Source organism: Vitis riparia, chromosome 11 (genome assembly GCF_004353265.1).
Source record: "Vitis riparia cultivar Riparia Gloire de Montpellier isolate 1030 chromosome 11, EGFV_Vit.rip_1.0, whole genome shotgun sequence".
Classification (NCBI taxonomy): Eukaryota; Viridiplantae; Streptophyta; class Magnoliopsida; order Vitales; family Vitaceae; genus Vitis; species Vitis riparia.
Window position 1 is genome coordinate 17,620,424 of NC_048441.1, and position 18,512 is coordinate 17,638,935.

General features: G+C 35.3%; 2 protein-coding genes and 1 long non-coding RNA gene across 3 annotated transcripts; 2 read left to right on the forward strand and 1 right to left on the reverse strand.

Annotated features, from left to right (window-relative positions):
- The first annotated feature begins 507 nt into the window (after positions 1-507).
- Positions 508-1,219, forward strand: LOC117925291. Its single transcript, XR_004652974.1, has 2 exons — positions 508-804; positions 957-1,219. It is a non-coding gene; the product is annotated as an uncharacterized LOC117925291 (long non-coding RNA).
- A 5,509-nt stretch (positions 1,220-6,728) lies between these two features.
- Positions 6,729-11,530, reverse strand: LOC117925625 (vacuolar protein sorting-associated protein 32 homolog 2-like). The gene is made up of 8 exons (XM_034844691.1): positions 11,385-11,530; positions 11,171-11,270; positions 9,439-9,538; positions 8,662-8,747; positions 8,476-8,567; positions 7,730-7,844; positions 7,350-7,545; positions 6,729-7,213 (listed from the first exon to the last, which is right to left on the reverse strand). The coding sequence occupies exons 2-7, from the start codon at positions 11,240-11,242 to the stop codon at positions 7,354-7,356; spliced, it is 657 nt and encodes a 218-aa protein (XP_034700582.1). The 5' UTR covers positions 11,243-11,270; positions 11,385-11,530; the 3' UTR covers positions 6,729-7,213; positions 7,350-7,353.
- A 5,888-nt stretch (positions 11,531-17,418) lies between these two features.
- Positions 17,419-18,000, forward strand: LOC117924814. The gene has a single exon (XM_034843522.1). It carries the CDS (start codon positions 17,419-17,421, stop codon positions 17,998-18,000), a length of 582 nt encoding a protein of 193 aa, XP_034699413.1.
- The last annotated feature ends 512 nt before the right edge of the window (positions 18,001-18,512 follow it).

The following is an 18,512-nucleotide window of genomic DNA, read 5'->3' on the forward strand; positions in this document are numbered from 1 at the left end:
GAACAAACAATAATTAAATATGAGCGCTAATCAGAGTTTCCGTGAGATACTTATTTCTTCTTGTTTGTGGAAGTCCCCATCCAATCTGTAACCAGCCTGCTGGCTTTTAATTAAAGGGAACTTTAATTAGAAGTAAGTGCTGGATGCTTCATACTTGTGATGCTGATGCTGGTGGGATGGAAATCATCTATCTGGCTCTTAAAGAAAATTCCATCCCAAGTCGACGGCTGAATCCCTTTCGAAAATGGGAAATTAAAAAAAAAAAAAAAAAAGAAAAAAAAAAAAGACAATAAAATGAATAATTAGAAAAAATGAATATTCTGACAACCAATCATGAATGCATGTGTAGATGTGGGTATCTGATCGAAGGAATTGTACTGTTCACAGCTCAACGATGACAGGGTGAGAACGTGCAGCCATTATTGTGCGCACACGTGGCAACAATCTAAAGGCCCTACATTTGGAAAGCCAGAGAGGCTGTCCATTTCTTTTAAGATTCCCCTCTCATCCCCCTGCTCACGACTCAAAACATTCTCTTTTAAACCCTCCAAACCTAAGCCTTTGTTTTCAGCACTTGTGTAGCAGATAGCATTGCGTTCCCTCTGTGAGAAAAAGGGGGAAAAAAAAAAAAAAAAAAAAAAAACAGAAGAAACATAGCAAATTTTGGAGGAGTAGAAGCAATGGAGATGTTCAGAATCAATTTTATGGTAATGGGTGTGTTGGCACTTGTGCTAGCCCTTGGTATTCCTTCTTCCATCAATGCTGAGAGCAGCCCTGCACCAGCACCTGCACCTTCAAGCGACGGTTTGTTCCTTTCTCCTCTTTTGACTCTGTTATCATTTTGATGAGGAAGAAAGTCGTTTTGATTTGATTTGGAACAAGGGTTTTTGGAAAATGTTGCTTTTACACGAGGGGTGGTGTTTGTGTTTATGTTTATGTGGATTCTGGTTTTGCAGGGGTAGCCATTGATCAGGGAATAGCCTATGTGCTAATGCTGCTGGCTCTGGCTCTAACCTACATCATTCACTGACAGACAGCTGAAGCACGGCAGCCAGATTTCTCCTCTTTAAATTTTTGTGTAGTCTCTGTATTTCATTTTTGTTTTGGTTTTCTAGCATTTGTGGAAACTTGAAACCTTATGGTCCCCTATTCTTTGCAATATCTCGAATTCTTTCAGTTTCTGGCTTTGATGGTGGGTACTTTCCCTAGTTGTTTTTTCCTTCCTTGAATCAGTGCATAAGACATGGATCACAGCCCCATTGGGTCTCTATTCTCCCCAATCCAAACGGCACCACACGCACATGGACCTGGACCCACCACAGATATATATGGAAACTTCCTCCTGAGTTAAAATTATTTTGTTATCATACTCTGCTACTCTTTGATGAACCCTCTTGATACGAAAAAAAATGTCTTTAGAAATCTAATATTGCCCATTTTTGAATTTGAAAGGTGAATTCCTCTTCACCATTTCAATTATTTATATGTCAATTTAAAAAAAAATTAAAAGAAAAAATAAGAGCATTTTTATAAAAAATTATTCCTTTTTTTTAGGTTGAAAAAAAATTGAGATAGAGATATTCATCATTTTTAATCAAATAATAATAATAATAATAATTATAACAATTGTTTGACAATTATTTTTAAGAATAGTTTTCTATTCTTTAAAATAAGAAAATAAGAAAACATAACAACTAAAAATTGTTTTTTGAGAACTGTTTTACAAATAATTATATAAATATGTAGAATGATTAAAAATAAAATATTAGATATAAAAGTTATTTTTTAAAAAAATATTAAAAACATTTCAAATTTTTAAATAAACTTAATTTTTGTTTTACAGAGCATCATCTAAAAGTTTTCAAAAACTGTTTTCAAAACTGATTTCACAATAAAAACTCCGACCAAAATCAAAACGGTGGGAAGGAGTCTATTGAAGAGGTCAACTAGGTTTGAAACATTCTCTGATGCATGATTTGTTTCAAGAGATTATAGAAGAATGTAAGCCTTATTACATATATTGCTTCTGCACAATCGAGGTATACCCAAAGATGATGAACGGTTGCTCTTGAAGTATGTAGCCTTTGCTTTTACCAGACGCTCCATACCTACATTATTACATATCATGTGATGGGCATCTGCAAACTCCAACAAGCATATGTTTCCCATGAATACAGCCTTTTTTACTCTTCATCAAGGCTCATATTCATGAGGAGGACATGATCATCATTTCAATGAAAAGGTAAAACGAACATATTTCTACTACTATTGCCACTCTTGACCAAAATATAATAATAACCTATGTAAATACTCTACATATAATCCTGCAACAATCAGTCTCAACTATGAAGCCTTTGGGGGAAAAACAATATGAGAAGTCACAAACCAGAGTTCTTTACACTTCCTCTGCTCAGAGTCCCATGTTGGGAGCATTCAAATCCACAAGCATCATTCTAAGATGAACCAACTTGGGTTTATAATTTTGGGCAGTAAAGAAAATGAACTTCTAAGCTTGATTGGGCATTGGTATGAAGGTTCCATGAAAGACATATGGCACACCCTATGAGGCAGAGTAATTTTTGCAACTATGGGGGCATTGGTATAAAGGTTCCATAAAAGCCATATGCAACTCCAATTGATTTCTTCCCCTACCAAACCATTGCCTGCTACTCAAATTGATTTCGCCATTATTTTCTTTGCTCACAGCCCATATGGACAGACGCCTCTTCGAGACAGTTCTCAAAGGCGACGTTTCAACCTTCCTCTCTCTCGCTCAAGAAGAGGAAGATATCATCAAACAAGTCGTCTCCGGCTCCCTGAACACTGTCTTACACTTAGCAGCGCGGTTTGGACACTTGGAATTGGCGGAGATAGTGAATCTAAGGAGATATTGCAATTGATAGCACTAGAAATCCACCTATTTTGCAGATGTAGTTAAGAAGATAATAAGGGAAAGGCCAGACTTTTCATGGAAGAAGGATTCTCAAGGATGTACTCCCTTGCACCTAGCTTGCAGCAAAGGTCACCTTGAGATCACAAGGGAGCTTCTGAGGTTGGACCCAGACCTCACTTCCTTACAGACAATGATGGTCGAACACCTCTCCACTGGGCGGCCATGAAAGGGCGTGTCAACATCATCGATGAGATCCTCTCTGTCAGTCTCCAATCAGCAGAGATGAGAACCGAACATGGTGAACTGTTCTACTCCTGGGAGTGAAGAACAACCAGTATGAAGCTGTCAAGTACTTGACAGAGACTCTCAACATCTCCCAGCTCCTCAACACGCCGGATAGTGATGGCAATACCATCTTGCATCACGCCACTGCCGGAAAACTCACCACTGTAAGCTAATTATATATCATACTGTATATTGATATTGACCTACGTACTTTTGCCAATTCTAGCTTTGTCTTTGGCTTGAGATTAGACGGTCCTCTATCTTCTCAAGCTGGGTGTCAATGTAAGTGCTCTAAACCGCAAGGGTTACACCCCTCTAGAAAGGATGGTTAACATGGTGGACCTTCAACTTTACTTCCATTATTAAATTACCTTTTATAGGACCCAAAAGCTTTTCTATTTCTCATATTAGCTTTTAACAGTGATCTCTGTTTATATAAGAAGCTTTTGACAGCAATCTCTTGCAATGCACATCCATAATTGAGGTGATTAAAACAACCATAAAACAATCAAGATCCGAAAAGGGAAAAGGATCATAATCTTTTCAAAAGTAAAAAAAAAAAAAACGATCAAGACCCGAAAAGGGAAAAAGATAAAGATCTTTTGAAGAAAGATGGAAAAAAAAAAAAACGAAATGGAAATCCATAGGAAAATTTGAAAGAATAACGAATCATTCAAAGTAAAATTAAATTGAAGAAAAATAGACTCCTTAAATTTCTTGAATCGAAACTGAAATATTATTAAAACCCAACTGAAAAGAAAATTCATAAAAATAATGGAAAAGAAACTTGATACTTCGTTCAACATCAACGCCAGTTAAGTGAGTCGATCCGATTCCACCATATATGTAGACATTAAGAAAACGCGATTCCACCATATATGTAGACATTAAGAAAACGGATACCCAATTCCGAAAAAGTAGAGCTTCTGAATGAGAGTTTCCTCTGAAGCCTTTCAAACTAAATGAAAGCATACATAAAGGCCAGTGGACGGTGAATATATGTACTGAGCGTTAGTGACCGTAGAAAGGCGGCACGTAAAAGTTTTTTTTTTTTTTTAAAAAAAAAAAACAACAACAACAATCAAGATCTGAAAAGGAAAAATGATCATAATCTTTTAAAAAGTGGTAAAAAAAAAAAAAAACAATCAAGATCCGAAAAGGGAAAAAGATCATAATCTGAAAGAAAAACGAAGTGGAAATTCATGGCAAAATTTGGAAGAACAACAAAGAAAAAGATTATGATCTTTTGAAGAGTGAGAGAAAAAAAAAAGGATCAAGATCCAAAAAGGGAAAAATATCATAATCTGGAAGTAAAACGAAATGGAAAGTCATAGGAAAAATTGGAAGAATAACGAATCATCAAAGTAAAATTGCATTGAAGAAAAATAGACTCCTTCAACTTTCTTGAATCGAAACCGAGATATCACCAAAACCCAACTGAGAAGAAAATTCATAAAAATAATGGAAAAGAAACCTGATCCTTCGTTGAACACCAACGCTCTAGTTAAGTGAATCGATCCGATTCTACCATGAATGTAGACACTGAGAAAATGGATTCCCAATTCTGAAAAGGTAGAGCTTCTAAAGGAGAGTTTCATCTGAAGCCTTTCAAACTAAATGATAGCGATACAGAAGGCCAATGGACGGTGAATATATATACTGAGCGTCCGTTGAAAGGCAGAGCGGAAAAGTTTTAAAAAAACAACAACAATCAAGATCTGAAGAAGAACAAAGATCATAATCTTTTGAAAAGTGGAAAAAAAAAACTGATCAACATTCGAAAAGGAAAAGGGATCATAATCTTTTGACAAGTGAGGAAAAAAAACGATCAAGATGCGAAAAGGGAAAAAGACCACGATAGTTTGAAGAGTGAGAGAAAACAAAAACGATCAAGACCCAAAAAGGGAAAAAGATTATACTCTGAAAGTAAAACGAAATGGAAATTCGGGTTCTGAATCGATCAAAACCCAACATAAAAGAAAATTCATAAAAATAATAGAAAAGAAACCTGATCCTTCGTTCAACACCAATGCTCTAGTTAATTGAATCGATCGGATTCCACCATGAATGCAGACATTGAGAAAATGGATTCCCAATTCCGAAAAGGTGAAGCTTCTGAAGGAGAGTTTCCTCTTAAGCCTTTAAAACTAAATGAAAGTGATTCATAAAGGTCAGTGGACGATGACTATATATACTAAGCGTTAGTGACCGTTGAAAGGCGGCCAGAAAATTAAAATTAAATATTACTATTTCTAAATCTAGTTTATAATTTATGATTACTTTTAAGTTATCTAATAATTTTAATTTTTGAATCTCAAAATTTTGCAGATAATCTTTTAACTGTAAAACCTTCATTTTGCCTGTTGAAAGTGATATATATAGGAAACTATAAAAAAAAAATTGTAATTAACTTAAAAATGAGTATGAAATTGGAATTTTTGAAACAATTCGGGTTAGTGTTTGGTTACTAAAAAAATGCTTCATGGTATTTTTGATGATTTATTATATAATAAAAAAGTGATTTTTGAAACTAATTATTGACTCGTACTATTATACAATTATTCAATAATCATTTTAAGTAATTCTCCTTATTTTTAATAATAATTTTTAAATATTTATCAAACCCTATCTTTTTGAGAGAGGATAATGTCAAAGAATGTTTTAGCTTTGTAAATGTTCTTTGATTTTTGTAAATATCATAATTGTGATTGAAATAATTACTATCAAACTATAGAGATTGAAATGCAGAATCCACAAATGCATCCAACATTCTATTAGAAGTGTTTTTGAGGGTTTTTGCAATGTCAGTTCTCACTGATATTTCAGCTCATTCAAAAAGGCTTGTGAGGTGATGGGATCCCAATCAAGATAACAATTGTTTCAACCACTTTTAATCTTGTCCATAAAAAATGACTAATGAAGAACAAATAAGAAACCCAACAGGCCTAGAAACTCCCATGAGTTTTCTAAGGATATCCCGTACCTTTACAGTAGAGGAGAGCAAGGTCTCGAGATGATCAAAGCTGTGAGCTGCTGAATTGAGATTGGGGGATGACCCATTCATGGGGTTTTTTTGTAAACTTTCCCCTCATTGGTGCTGCAAAAATTGCTCAACCAATTGGAGAATCAATCATTTGCAGAGTTCGTGTAACCTTTCCAACCTAAATGGACTAATGCTAAATTGGAAGACGGCATCATTGGCATGAGAAAACACTTTCATCTCTCATATGGCTTTCGGTCCATTTTCCACTCGAAAGAAGAGAAATTCATAGTGGTGGATTGACCACTTTCCTTTAAATAGAATGAATGCATATAAATTGACAAGCTGTATAATGTTCTTTCATTCATTTTCTTTCTTTCCTTTTTCATTTATTTATTTATTCTTTTTTTTTTTTTTTAATATGAAAATGACATCTTCACAAGGCTTCAGGAATGTTCATGGGGAAAAATCCCACCATCAATCCTTAATAGAGACGATCTAGGGGGATCCATCAAGTGGCATAACCCTCTATCCACTGGTGACTAACTGACATCTCGAAGACTTGAACCACATCCAAAGCACACTATAATCCTTTATTCATGGAATATACCCCTATAATATACTCTTCTAACATGGGAGATAACAAATAAGCTCTCAGTTCAGGCCTTAACAAAATGTTAAAACAATTGTCCACAAAATGTGAAAGGAAACAAACCCTTAGAAGCTCCAAAAGGCAGAATACAAAGGAGAAGCATTTAGTTTATGCCACCTTTATATACATTGTCTGTTTACCGGTAAACCCATACAACAGAAGAATGGATGCACGATAGGATTTGCACTATTCCACATCAATACAATTTGATTCTTTACATAATCTCCATTCATTCTGCACAACAATACCTGGAAGATAAAGAAAACAAGAAAACCAGCAAATAACTCTTATAAGTATCAGTATGGCAAGAGTCTCAGCTTCTTAGGTGATTCGTGTGTATGGCCTCAAATTGTTCAAACTGAAAAACAATTGACGTCGAATATCCAGCAGTATACATTCCAGACTGCAATAATATAAACAAACCACTTATCAGTCAACTAATAGATTAAGCACATTACTGTAACAATGACCACAATAATAGAATTTGAATGCTGCATGGATTAACTGAAAGACTTTCATACAGAATAGAGAAAAAGGACCTGCTTAAAGTGCCATCTCAGCCTGCAATGCAGCAAGTTCGTCTTCCTCAGCTGTGCGCTTCTGAGGAGCAGCACGAGCTGGTTGGCGGCCAGCTGGGACATGGACTGGAGCTGCAGGAGCAGTTGTTGCAGGCTGAAGAAGTTGTTCCTCCAACTCAAAGCCTTCCAGTTCCTCAAGTTCTGCTTCCAACTCATCCTCAGCAAAAACAGTGATGTTTTGACTCTCTGTCAGATATATTCAACGGCTGACAATACAACAGGAAGAGAAAAAGAAAATCTTCAAAGCTGTAGCCATTGGCTGACAATCCAATGGGAAAGAAAAAGTTGTCTTGAATGCAGCCAATTGGAGTTTAGGGCAGTCTAGGAGTGTTTTAAGAGACCTCATCAAAATCAGCTGCTGAACCAATGGGAGTTGACAATGCTTCCTGAATCTGCTTCATGTTCTCAGTCTGCTCATTGATCTCATCCATTGTCTGATCCACATCATCAATATTCCTGCAGAATCCAATATCATTTTCAAACACGTCAGTTAAAATTTTGCTTAATTACTAAGATTAAGACATTTTCCCATAGTCTCATGCAGCATGCTTAATGAATCAGAGAAAAATAGGCAATATCTTTGAGAGTTTATGTTGGTGGTTAAAGTCTAAATATTCTGCAGATCTGAACTTTGATAAGTTTGCAAAACATGATGACAAGGCAGCGGTTTTTTTCCACCTCTAAACAAGAATACATAATATCACATGGCTTCAAGAATCTTGAATGAGGCGTTTATGGGAAACCAAGATGTTAATATTTCTTCTGTCGTGGTATAAAATTAATTTGACTTCGTTTTTTTTCTTTTTTTCTTTTTCAAATAGAGTTAGCTTTTGTACTAAAAAGAAAATTAGGGATAAAAAATAATGATTTACATCTAATCACATGCAACCAAACAATGTTTGACATCAGGAAGTGGCCTTTTTTCGGGTGCATTATGTTTGGTTTCAGAAGAGCATTTAGAATTTAAGAAATCTGGCAAAATTTATCATTGTATCATAATAAATTATATCACTAACATAGCAAGATAGTAATTCTGAAGAAGAAGCTTTAGGAATTACAAAGACACTAAATAAACAGCTATACTTACGTTGCTTTTTGCATTGCCTTCATTGCAGCAGCTCCAGTTCTTAATGCATCCACTGTCTCAGTAGTTGCTTTTGCACCTTCTAACATTATCATCTGTAACATCAATACATATGATATAGCAATTAGATAATCCTTGGAACACAATTTGAAGTTTGAATCATTAGTTAACACAATAATACAAGGTCACCTGATCATGAATGCGCAATTGGAAATTCCCAAGCTGTTCAATTTGCTGTTCATATAGCCTCTTCCTTTTCAAACACTGTATAGCAGCTGCATAATGGGAAAATAAGTTGGAATTCGACAAGAAGACATCTAAATTGTTGATTTGAAAAACACAGCAACATATCCTCGATCTAAGATCCAAACCAAATAATAATGAAAACACAATAAAAATTAAAAAAAAAAAAAAAAAAAAACCTAGTTGGCTGTTTTACGATTTTAGCTGATTAAAAGTATCAACAGGAAACTATCAGTATCCACAGATTTTGACAAAATGAACTACTATATTGGTCGGGTTACATTCCATGGTAATTGAATGTTCAGTACAAAGCAATGGAATAGGCAGGTCAATCTGCATTGAGTATGCCAGTGTTTGCAAGTCTGCTGACTACGGAAAAATAATGTGCTTTTTTCTTCTGGTGTCATTATCAAAATATTTCAGTTATGTGGCTTTATGGTTTTGCTTAAGAAGGGGAAAAAAAATTCATGAATCTTTTCTTTCAGGAATTTCCCTGTACTAAAAGAGTGCATGCTGCACCAGAAAACCAAAAGGGATGCATTACATGAGAAAAAGCACAAAAAGTATAGCAAAATCCAAAGAAAAATCACACATCATGTAGCGCGTGTATGTGCATAGATGTCAAATAAGTAAAATTTCAAGCACTTAAACACAAAATAATCAAAGACATAACACCATGAAAATGATATTTTCAGTAAAAATGCATGCATTTTGCAATCATACCTCTTTTATTTTTTGCCCTAGTGAATTCCTTGGCCTTTTCAACCTCAGCAGCAGCTTTCTTTAGAAGTACTTTCTCTTTTTTCTCTAGCATTTCAAGTGTCTATATAATACAGAGAAAAAAAAAAGAAAGTTCAGGTTAACAACAGTGGCAAAATGGGTTAAAGCAATAATAATTACAAGCAAAAATGTTAAACATCATTGATAGATGTAACATACATCTTAGCAATATGGAAAACAAAGGTGATTCCTATTACATGTACCAACAAAGCTTCCAGTGATTGAGGCAAAAAAAAAATCCAAAACGGGTTTTGATAGTTATCTCACCTTAAGAGTTGATTCAACATGTTATGTTCTAGAAAACTAAGAAAAATTACTGGACCTTCAAAATCTTTCTATGATGGAGATCAATGGCAGCAGCATTAGAAACAAGGGTCTGCAGAAGGCATGGAAATGAAGGCTCCAAAGCTCAAAGCGATTCACCTCATGAACCAAGATTCAGGCCCATTTGGGATTTTCTTTTATAGTCAATTTTAGCTAAAATATTAGTACTATTTCATTTCTTTTCTCTGGGGAAGTTATCTGAAGTTGTTGTCTAAGTTTTCTTGAACTCAACAATAGGGATATTCTGAAATTTTATAGTTTTGTAGACTTGAGCTGTGAATTTACACCATCATTATGTATACCCTTACACCCAAACCATGAAACCTTATCCCAAAAATTTGAAGTAGCCTATGGTCCAATTTCGATATAATTCTGCAAGCTATCAGACATATTAGGATAGTGGCCTCCAATGCATCTTGGCCAATAAAATTTGTGAGCAGGGATCCTTTTTTGTATACAATGTTGAAGATAATAATTACATTTCTCTCAATATTCAATGATATTTCTTTCACACCAGTGGCAGATTTCAACACAACCGAGAGCTGGAGACAATGAATATCAAACTCAAACTGAAATATCATATGACACACTCAACAATATTTTTATTCTTCTGGGACAAAAATACAAAGAAAACTAACAAATAAAGGGAAAGTGATTGGGATGAAAGAGGAGAGAGGATAACAGCAATTTTTTTACAAAAGGTGGGGACAGCTCCACCTAATTATAATCAGATGCCCTGTTGCATTCAAACAAACAATTGAAAGGAACAAACCCATTTCCTTCCAAAAATCGATGGTAATCTTACATTTCCAAATATATAAGATAGAAATATACGATTACTGAAGGTTATTCCTTGTCCAATTATGACTTTGCAATCAAACTCTATTCAATGTCATCAAAATCTGGAATATTTCCTATTACCCTATAAGAATCAGAGTTGAAACAGCGTTTCAGGTGCCTCTTGCGACAGGCAGCCTCCAATCATATTTAAGTGCTCTCTCCAGAATATGGAATTACTCCAGTTTGTATTTTGCTCCAAATTATCATTTTGTGGTTTTGAGGAAAAAGTGCATCTTTATTACAACAACTGATGTCCATCGATCACCTCAGTTCCTGAATCCTGAAGAAAGCTGATCATGCAAAATTCTACTTTTTTTTTCTTTTTCTTTTTTATGTTCTTTGCCGTTAAGGAATCTACTTCTTCCAAACCATAACCCCAGAACCCTTAAATGCAATTCAGTGTTTCATATACAATGAATTAAAAGCAAAGAACACTCCAAATCCCAATATCCCCACGTAAACTGATTGAATCAAATATAATAAATAACAAAATTCAAATCAGACAACAAACCTCGTTTAATTTGTCCAACGTTGTTAAAGCATTGGCTTCCTGCTTAGGCTTGCCGAAAATTCGGGTAAACATGGCCGATTCCCTGGAATTAAACCCCGATCTTCCAAAATTGAAAAAATTTAAAAATTAATAACACGATTAGATCACAAGAAGCCCTAATTCCAAAAAAAAATGAAATTCTTTACATAAAAAAAGATCGAAGGCAATCGCAGACCTGTGAATAAAACTGAGATTAGGGTTCTTCGAGGGAAAGGAAAAAGAAGTAGGAGAGGGAGATTCAAAGGAATTGCTTAGGCGTGTTGAAGATGAAAATAGAAAGACGTGAGAAAAAGTTCCGGTCTTTTGCCTCTCCCTAACGTCGCGTTTGGAGTCATCATCCTTTTATCTTGGCCGTACACGCGGATTCCATTTGGTTGCTGATTTGTTAGGGTCCCACATCGGACTTGTGACCGACTTTGGGGATCAGTTTCTCCGTTTTGGTCTCAACGGAAAGAAATTTCAAAGATATTTATGCCCGTGTTTCCTTTTTTTTTTTTTCTTTTTTCTCACTAGACCACATTTTGCCCTATTTATGTGAAATAAAAATGGTATAATAAAATAAATATTCATAAAATGATAGAAATTCTTCGGTATTTGTTTTTTTTTTTAATGGCAGCTTGTATATGAATTGAAAACTATATTGAGATTCAAAATTAAAATGTATGAGAAAAAAAAATTAAAATATGCATGAATTTCCTTCTTAAAAGTAGGGTACAACTTGGTCATGTTGGTTTGACCCAACCCAAACCTAACCCGATATTTGGGTGGGTTTGGGTAAACATTTTTGAGCTTTAATTAAAATTTTTCAATCTAAATTCAATTTGAATTAGGTTTAAGGTTTGAACAACCCTGGGCCTAGCCAAAATCATTTTTTATTTTTTATTTTTTATTTATAATGTTTATTATGATAGTATTTATTTTTTTACATTTTAAAGAAAAATATCAAATTATAATTATATCGTATATTTTTTATTTAAAAAAAAACATATAAGTTTATTTTACTTTTATATCACACACTTTTTCATTTTTTTTTAATGTATGAGTTTATTTTCATTTTTTATTGTTATCTTGAATTTTTTATGTTATTTATTATTTAAATTTCAGTATAAATATATAAAAATAAATTAATTAAAAAATCATTATGTATAGATTTTGAATTATATAACTCAATCAATTCAAGTCTAATCCAATCAACTTAAATTTAACCTAACCAACTTGAGTTCAACTGGAATTTAGAATAATGAGGTTGAGTTAAGGGGGTGTTTGGTACGTCGGAATAGGGAAAGAAGATGAAAATTTTGTTTCTATTCCTATTTTTTAGTGAATATAAATGAATTTGATGATTCCATTTCTAGCATTTGGATGAACTTAAGAATGTAAGATTGAAATGATTATTTGTTTCCATTCTAATGTTTGATAATAATAGGAATGGAAATGAAAAAGAAATAAATTTACAATAATATCCTTCCATATAATTTAAAATAATTTTTTTTATTTTAAAAAAATAAATTTTGAGAGTTTTTTTTGTTATTAAATAATAAGACTAAAAATATATATATACTTAATAATTAAAAAATTAACCATAAAAAATCATATAACCCTAATGTACAAATATTCAATTATCATTTTTATTAAAAATTTGAATAATTTGTCATGCTTAAGTAGTTATAAAATTATATTTTACCAAAATATATATATATATATATATATATATATATATATTTATTTATTTATTATAATATTTAAATTCTTAAAGCTAGCAAATGTTTTTCCTATTTCCAAAAGAGGAAATAAAAAAATTCAAATTTCATTCAAAACCCTAGAAATTAGAAATTGAATTTTTTTTTTCTAAATGTCGTGGAAGGTTTGATTGATTTAGTTTGGGAGAATCACTTGTTGCATAGAAGTGGATGATGAATGAGTCTCTAGCTTTGCAAAGAAGATAAGCGTCGGGCTTGAAGAATGAAATAAGAGGGTAAAATAGTAAATTTATGTTATTTTATATTATCAAATGGGTTTAATGAATCAGAATACCACCTACTTTTGATTAATTCAAATCCGACTTATAAGTTGGATTTGATTTCTACCTGAATAATTTTTTATTTTATTTGTCTTCTTAACATTTATCCAAACATAAGAATAAGGGAGAAAATGACTGATATGTCTATTCCCACTCCTTATTCCCGTGTACCAAACTGATAAGCTAAGAAGATCAACACGTGTGCCTATTAGAAATCCAGGGTATGTGTAAGGAGGACAGACTGTGCATGGGAAGATGGATGTGCTGTCAAAGACTTAGTCCAAGTTGTTCTCGATGTTCACATATTTGCAAAGGAGTGGAAGGAGTGGGTCATGCAGTTATAGCTACTTATTTGCAACATGTTGAGTAGTTGTTTCCTTATTTGTAGGAAGTGGTTGAACTTTATGTATTTAAATTCTATCAGATTCAATAAGAAGGCAGCAAAGATTTGATCCAAACTCTGTGGTTTATTCTCACCCGAAGAGAATTATATTCAGGCTTTGACTGGGACCTATCATTGGTATCAGAGTCATACATCATGGCCACCAACAAAGAAAGAATCGAGAATTTAGAAGTAGGTCTTGGGGGCTTCAAGCTAATTTGAGCAAAATGGAGCTGGGTATTAATGACAAACTACATCAACTAGAGAATGCTATCAGTTAGATCTCTGAAGTTTTGAGTACAAAGCAAGACCCAACCTCTAGCAACGTCAATGAACGCAGCGGACAGTCTTCTTATGGTCGTTCTCGTGAAAACACAGAAGGGGGACAACCAATGTTTTCCTCTAAGTTGGCCAAGCTTGAATTTCCCAAGTATTTTGGTGATGACCCAACAGAATGGTTTACACGTATCGACCAATTCTTTGAATACCAGGGCACTTTGGAAACACAAAAGGTGTCTTTGGCTTCCTTTCATTTGGAAGGAGAGGCAAATCAATGGTGGCAGTGGTTGCGCAAGGCTTATCATGAGGAAAGGAATGAGGTGACGTGGGACATTTTTGTAGAGAAATTATGGTCTCGCTTTGGTCCAACAGATTGCGAAGACTTTGACGAGTCTTTATAAAAAATAAGACAAACGGGATCCTTGCGTGAGTACCAAAGAGAATGTGAGAGATTGGGGAATAGAGTTCAGGGGTGGACTTAAAAGGCATTGGTTGGCACATTTATGAGAGGTCTTAAAGCTGAAATAGCATATGGGATTCGGATGTTTAAGCCAAAATCCTTGAAGGAAGCCATTAGTCTGGCTAGGATGCGAGATGAGCAGTTGAACCGTCATGAGACGGCTACATGTCCATTCAGCAGGACCACTATTGGCTCTTCTCCAATGAAAATGAAGACCCTTTCACCAATGAAATGACTCACTTGGGCTGAGATGCAGAGGAGGCGTGCTCAAGGCCTTTGTTTTAATTGCGATGAGAAATTTGCACCAGGACACAAATGCAAAGGACCGCAGCTGCTCTTGCTTGAAGGAAACTATGACGAAGAGGAAAATGACGAAGCGGGAGCTCACACCCACCTTCGAGGAGAACCTGAAATTTCACTCCATGCTCTCATTGGGTGGTCAACAGCCAGAACCATGCGAGTCTCGACTAAAGTGGGACCCCATGAACTGATTGTTCTTATTGATAGTAGGTCAACTCACAATTTTATCAATGAGATGATAGCTGAACTATTGCAATTACCGGTGGTGCTAACTGAACCCTTTAATGTGAAAGTGGCTAATAGTGATCCTCTAAAGTGCCAAAGAAGATTTGAAAATGTTTCAGTTCTATTGCAAGGTATTCCATTTACCTTAACTCTTTATTCATTACCGCTGATTAGGTTGGATACGGTGTTAGGAGTCCACTAGCTTGAACAATTGGGCATGGTGGTTTGTGATTGGAAAAGAATGACAATGGAGTTTTCGTGGAAGGACCAACGTCATCAACTAGAAGGAATTGACAACCAACCAATTCAGCCTACGAAATTCAAAACAATTTCAAAAGAGATAAAACAGAGAAACTCCATATTCGTCGTCTGTCTACATGCAGCCATGGAAGAAGTGTCTCAAGGAATTCAACCAGAAATGCAGCAGTTGTTACAAGAATTTGAGGACATTTATCAAGAACCAAAGCAACTTCCACCAGAAAGGGAGATAGATCACCACATCAATCTCAAAGAGGGAACTGAGCCAATTAATGTCCGGCTATACAGGTATGCTTACTTTCAAAAAGCTGAAATAGAAAAACAAGTTCATGACATGTTAAAATTAGGGCTAATAAGGTCTAGCACAAGTCCATTATCTTCACCTGTTCTGTTAGTAAAAAAGAAATATGGAACTTGGCGTTTTTGTACTGACTATAGAGCCCTTAATGCTGTAACCATCAAGGATAGATTTCCTATTCCAACCGTTGGTGATATGCTTGACGAACTATATGGGGCAACCTTTTTTACTAAACTTGATCTTTGATCAGGTTATCACCAGGTACAAGTACACCCATTAGACATTCACAAAACTGTCTTTCGTACACATAATGGTCATTATGAATATGTGGTTATGCCATTTGGCTTGTGTAGTGCTCCTTCAACTTTTCAGGCTACTATGAATTCAATATTTCGACCATATCTTCGAGAATTTGTGTTAGTTTTTTTTTATGATATTCTAATTTATAGCCCCAATTGGATCATGCATATTGAACATGTTAAAAAAGCTTTTGAAATATTAAGGCATCACAAATTTTTCATCAAGCTTGGCAAGTGTGCCTTTGGCCAACAAGAAGTTGAATATTTGGGTCACATTGTAACTCCACAAGGTGTCAAGGTGGACCAAGGGAAAATTAAGGCTATGCTTAATTGGCCTAGACCCATTAATGTTTCTGACTTGTGAGGATTCTTAGGCCTTACAGGTTATTACAGAAAGTTCATCCGCAATTATGGAGTTATAGCTCGGCCACTCACCAACCTCTTAAAAAACTGGCAATTTAGATGGACGGAAGAAGCAGAGGATGCATTCAAGGCTTTGAAGCAAGCAATGACTTCTACTCCTACCCTTGCTATGCCTGATTTTAATGAACCATTTGTCATTGAATCTGATGCTTCAGGTGTTGGCATTAGAGCAGTGTTAACTCAACAAGGGAGACCCATAGCATTCATGAGTCGAGCTTTGGGAATCATTAAGCAATCATGGTCTACCTATGCCAAAGAAATGCTTGCCATTGTTCAATCTATTCGGACTTAGTGACCTTACTTGTTGGGCTGAAAATTATACATCCAAACTGACCAACGCAGCCTCAAGTATTTAATGGAGCAACGCATAGTGACGCCAGAACAACAAAAGCGGGTATCCAAATTGCTGGGGTATGACTATGAGATCACTTACAAATTGGGAAGGGAGAATTCAGCTGCTGATGCTTTGTCAAGAGTAACAGGCGACCCTAGCCTTAATACTCTTTTTGTCTTTCAAACATTTTTGTGGAATGGAATCAAGAAGGAAGCCAACGAGTATCCCTACATGGTCTGAATTAGCAAGCTTGCCACTGCAAATCTTGGAGCACTCTACAAGTGGCAAAATGGTTTGGTATGTTACAAAAACCGTGTAGTAATTCCTCCTAATTCCCAACTTGTCAATCAGTTATTACAGGAATTCCATGACTCACCATATGGAAGACATTCTAGGGTATTGAGAACATACAAGCGATTGACACAACAATTCTATTGGCCATCAATGCATAAGGTGATTCAACAATATGTAATCTCATGCACTGTTTGCCAAAATAATAAAGCATAAACTTTATCTCCAGCTGGTATTCTTCAACCATTGCCCATCCTTTGCCAAGTTTGGGATGACATCACCATGGATTTTATTGAGGGATTACCATTTTTTAGCTTTGTCGCATCCTTACACGGCAAAAATGGTGGCTGAAAAACTTGTGGAAGGGATTGTCAAGCTTCATGGCTTGCCAAAATTAATTATTAGTGACAAAGATCCCATTTTCATAAGTCACTTTTGGCGTGAATTCTTCAAAATGTCGGGTACTAAGCTGCACATGAGCTCTGCCTATCATCCCCAAACCGACGGTCAATCTGAGGTAGTTAACAGGTGCGTCGAGCAATATCTTCATTGTTTTGTTTCTCAACAACCTTGAAAATGGAGTTCTTTTCTTCCATGGGTTGAATTTTGGTACAACACTACATACCACTCCTCTATTGGGATGACCCCTTTTCAAGCTCTCTATGGGAGGTCACCACCAAGTATTCCAAACTATCAAGTTGGAGTATCTTCTGTGAATGAGGTAGACCAGACATTGGTATCTCGAAATGCCATTTTACAACAGCTCGAGATCAATTTACATGCAGCAGTTAATCGAATGAAACAAGTGGCAGATTCAAAAAGAAAGGACATGGAATTCCAAGTGGGGGATTTGGTCTTCCTTAAACTCCATCCTTATTGCCAGCAAATTGTCTATAGGAGGGCATACCAAAAGTTAGCCAGTCGCTTTTATGGCCCATACCAAATTGAAGAAAAGGTTGGAAAGGTAGCTTACAAATTCAAGTTGTTTGAAGGTTCTCGAATTCACCCTGTTTTTCATGTTTCACTACTTATAAGGCAGGTAGGGGAGACTAAGGCCACCAGCACTGAGTTGCCATCCCTAACTGATGATGGTGAAATTATTATGGAACCTGAAGCTATTTTGAATACTAGGTGGGTTAAGAAAGGGTCAAGTTTTGTTGAAGAAAGCCTTGTCCAGTGGAAAAAGCTTCCAAAAGAAGATGCTATGTGGGAAAATACCTAGGAGCTGCGCAACAAGTATATTAATTTGAACCTTAAGGACAAGGTTCAACTGAAATAAGGAGGCAATGATAAGCTAAGAAGATCAACACGTGTGCCTATTAGAAATCCAGGGTACGTCTAAGGAGGACAGACTGTGCATGGGAAGATGGATGTGCTGTCAAAGACTTAGTCCAAGTTGTTCTCAATGTTCACATATTTGCAAAGGAGTGTAAGGAGTGGGTCATGCAGTTATAACTACTTATTTGCAACATGTTGAGTAGTTGTTTCCTTATTTGTAGGAAGTGGTTGAACTTTATGTATTTAAATTCTATCAGATTCAATAAGAAGGCAACAAAGATTTGATCCAAACTCTGCGGTTTATTTTCACCCGAAGAGAATTATATTCTGGCTTTGACTGGGACCTATCACAAACACCCCCTAAGTATTTTGGATTAAAGGTCAAATTGAATTGAATTTTGATTGATTGTTTCTTGATTTGAATTGAACTCGAATTAGCTATTAACCCGATCAACC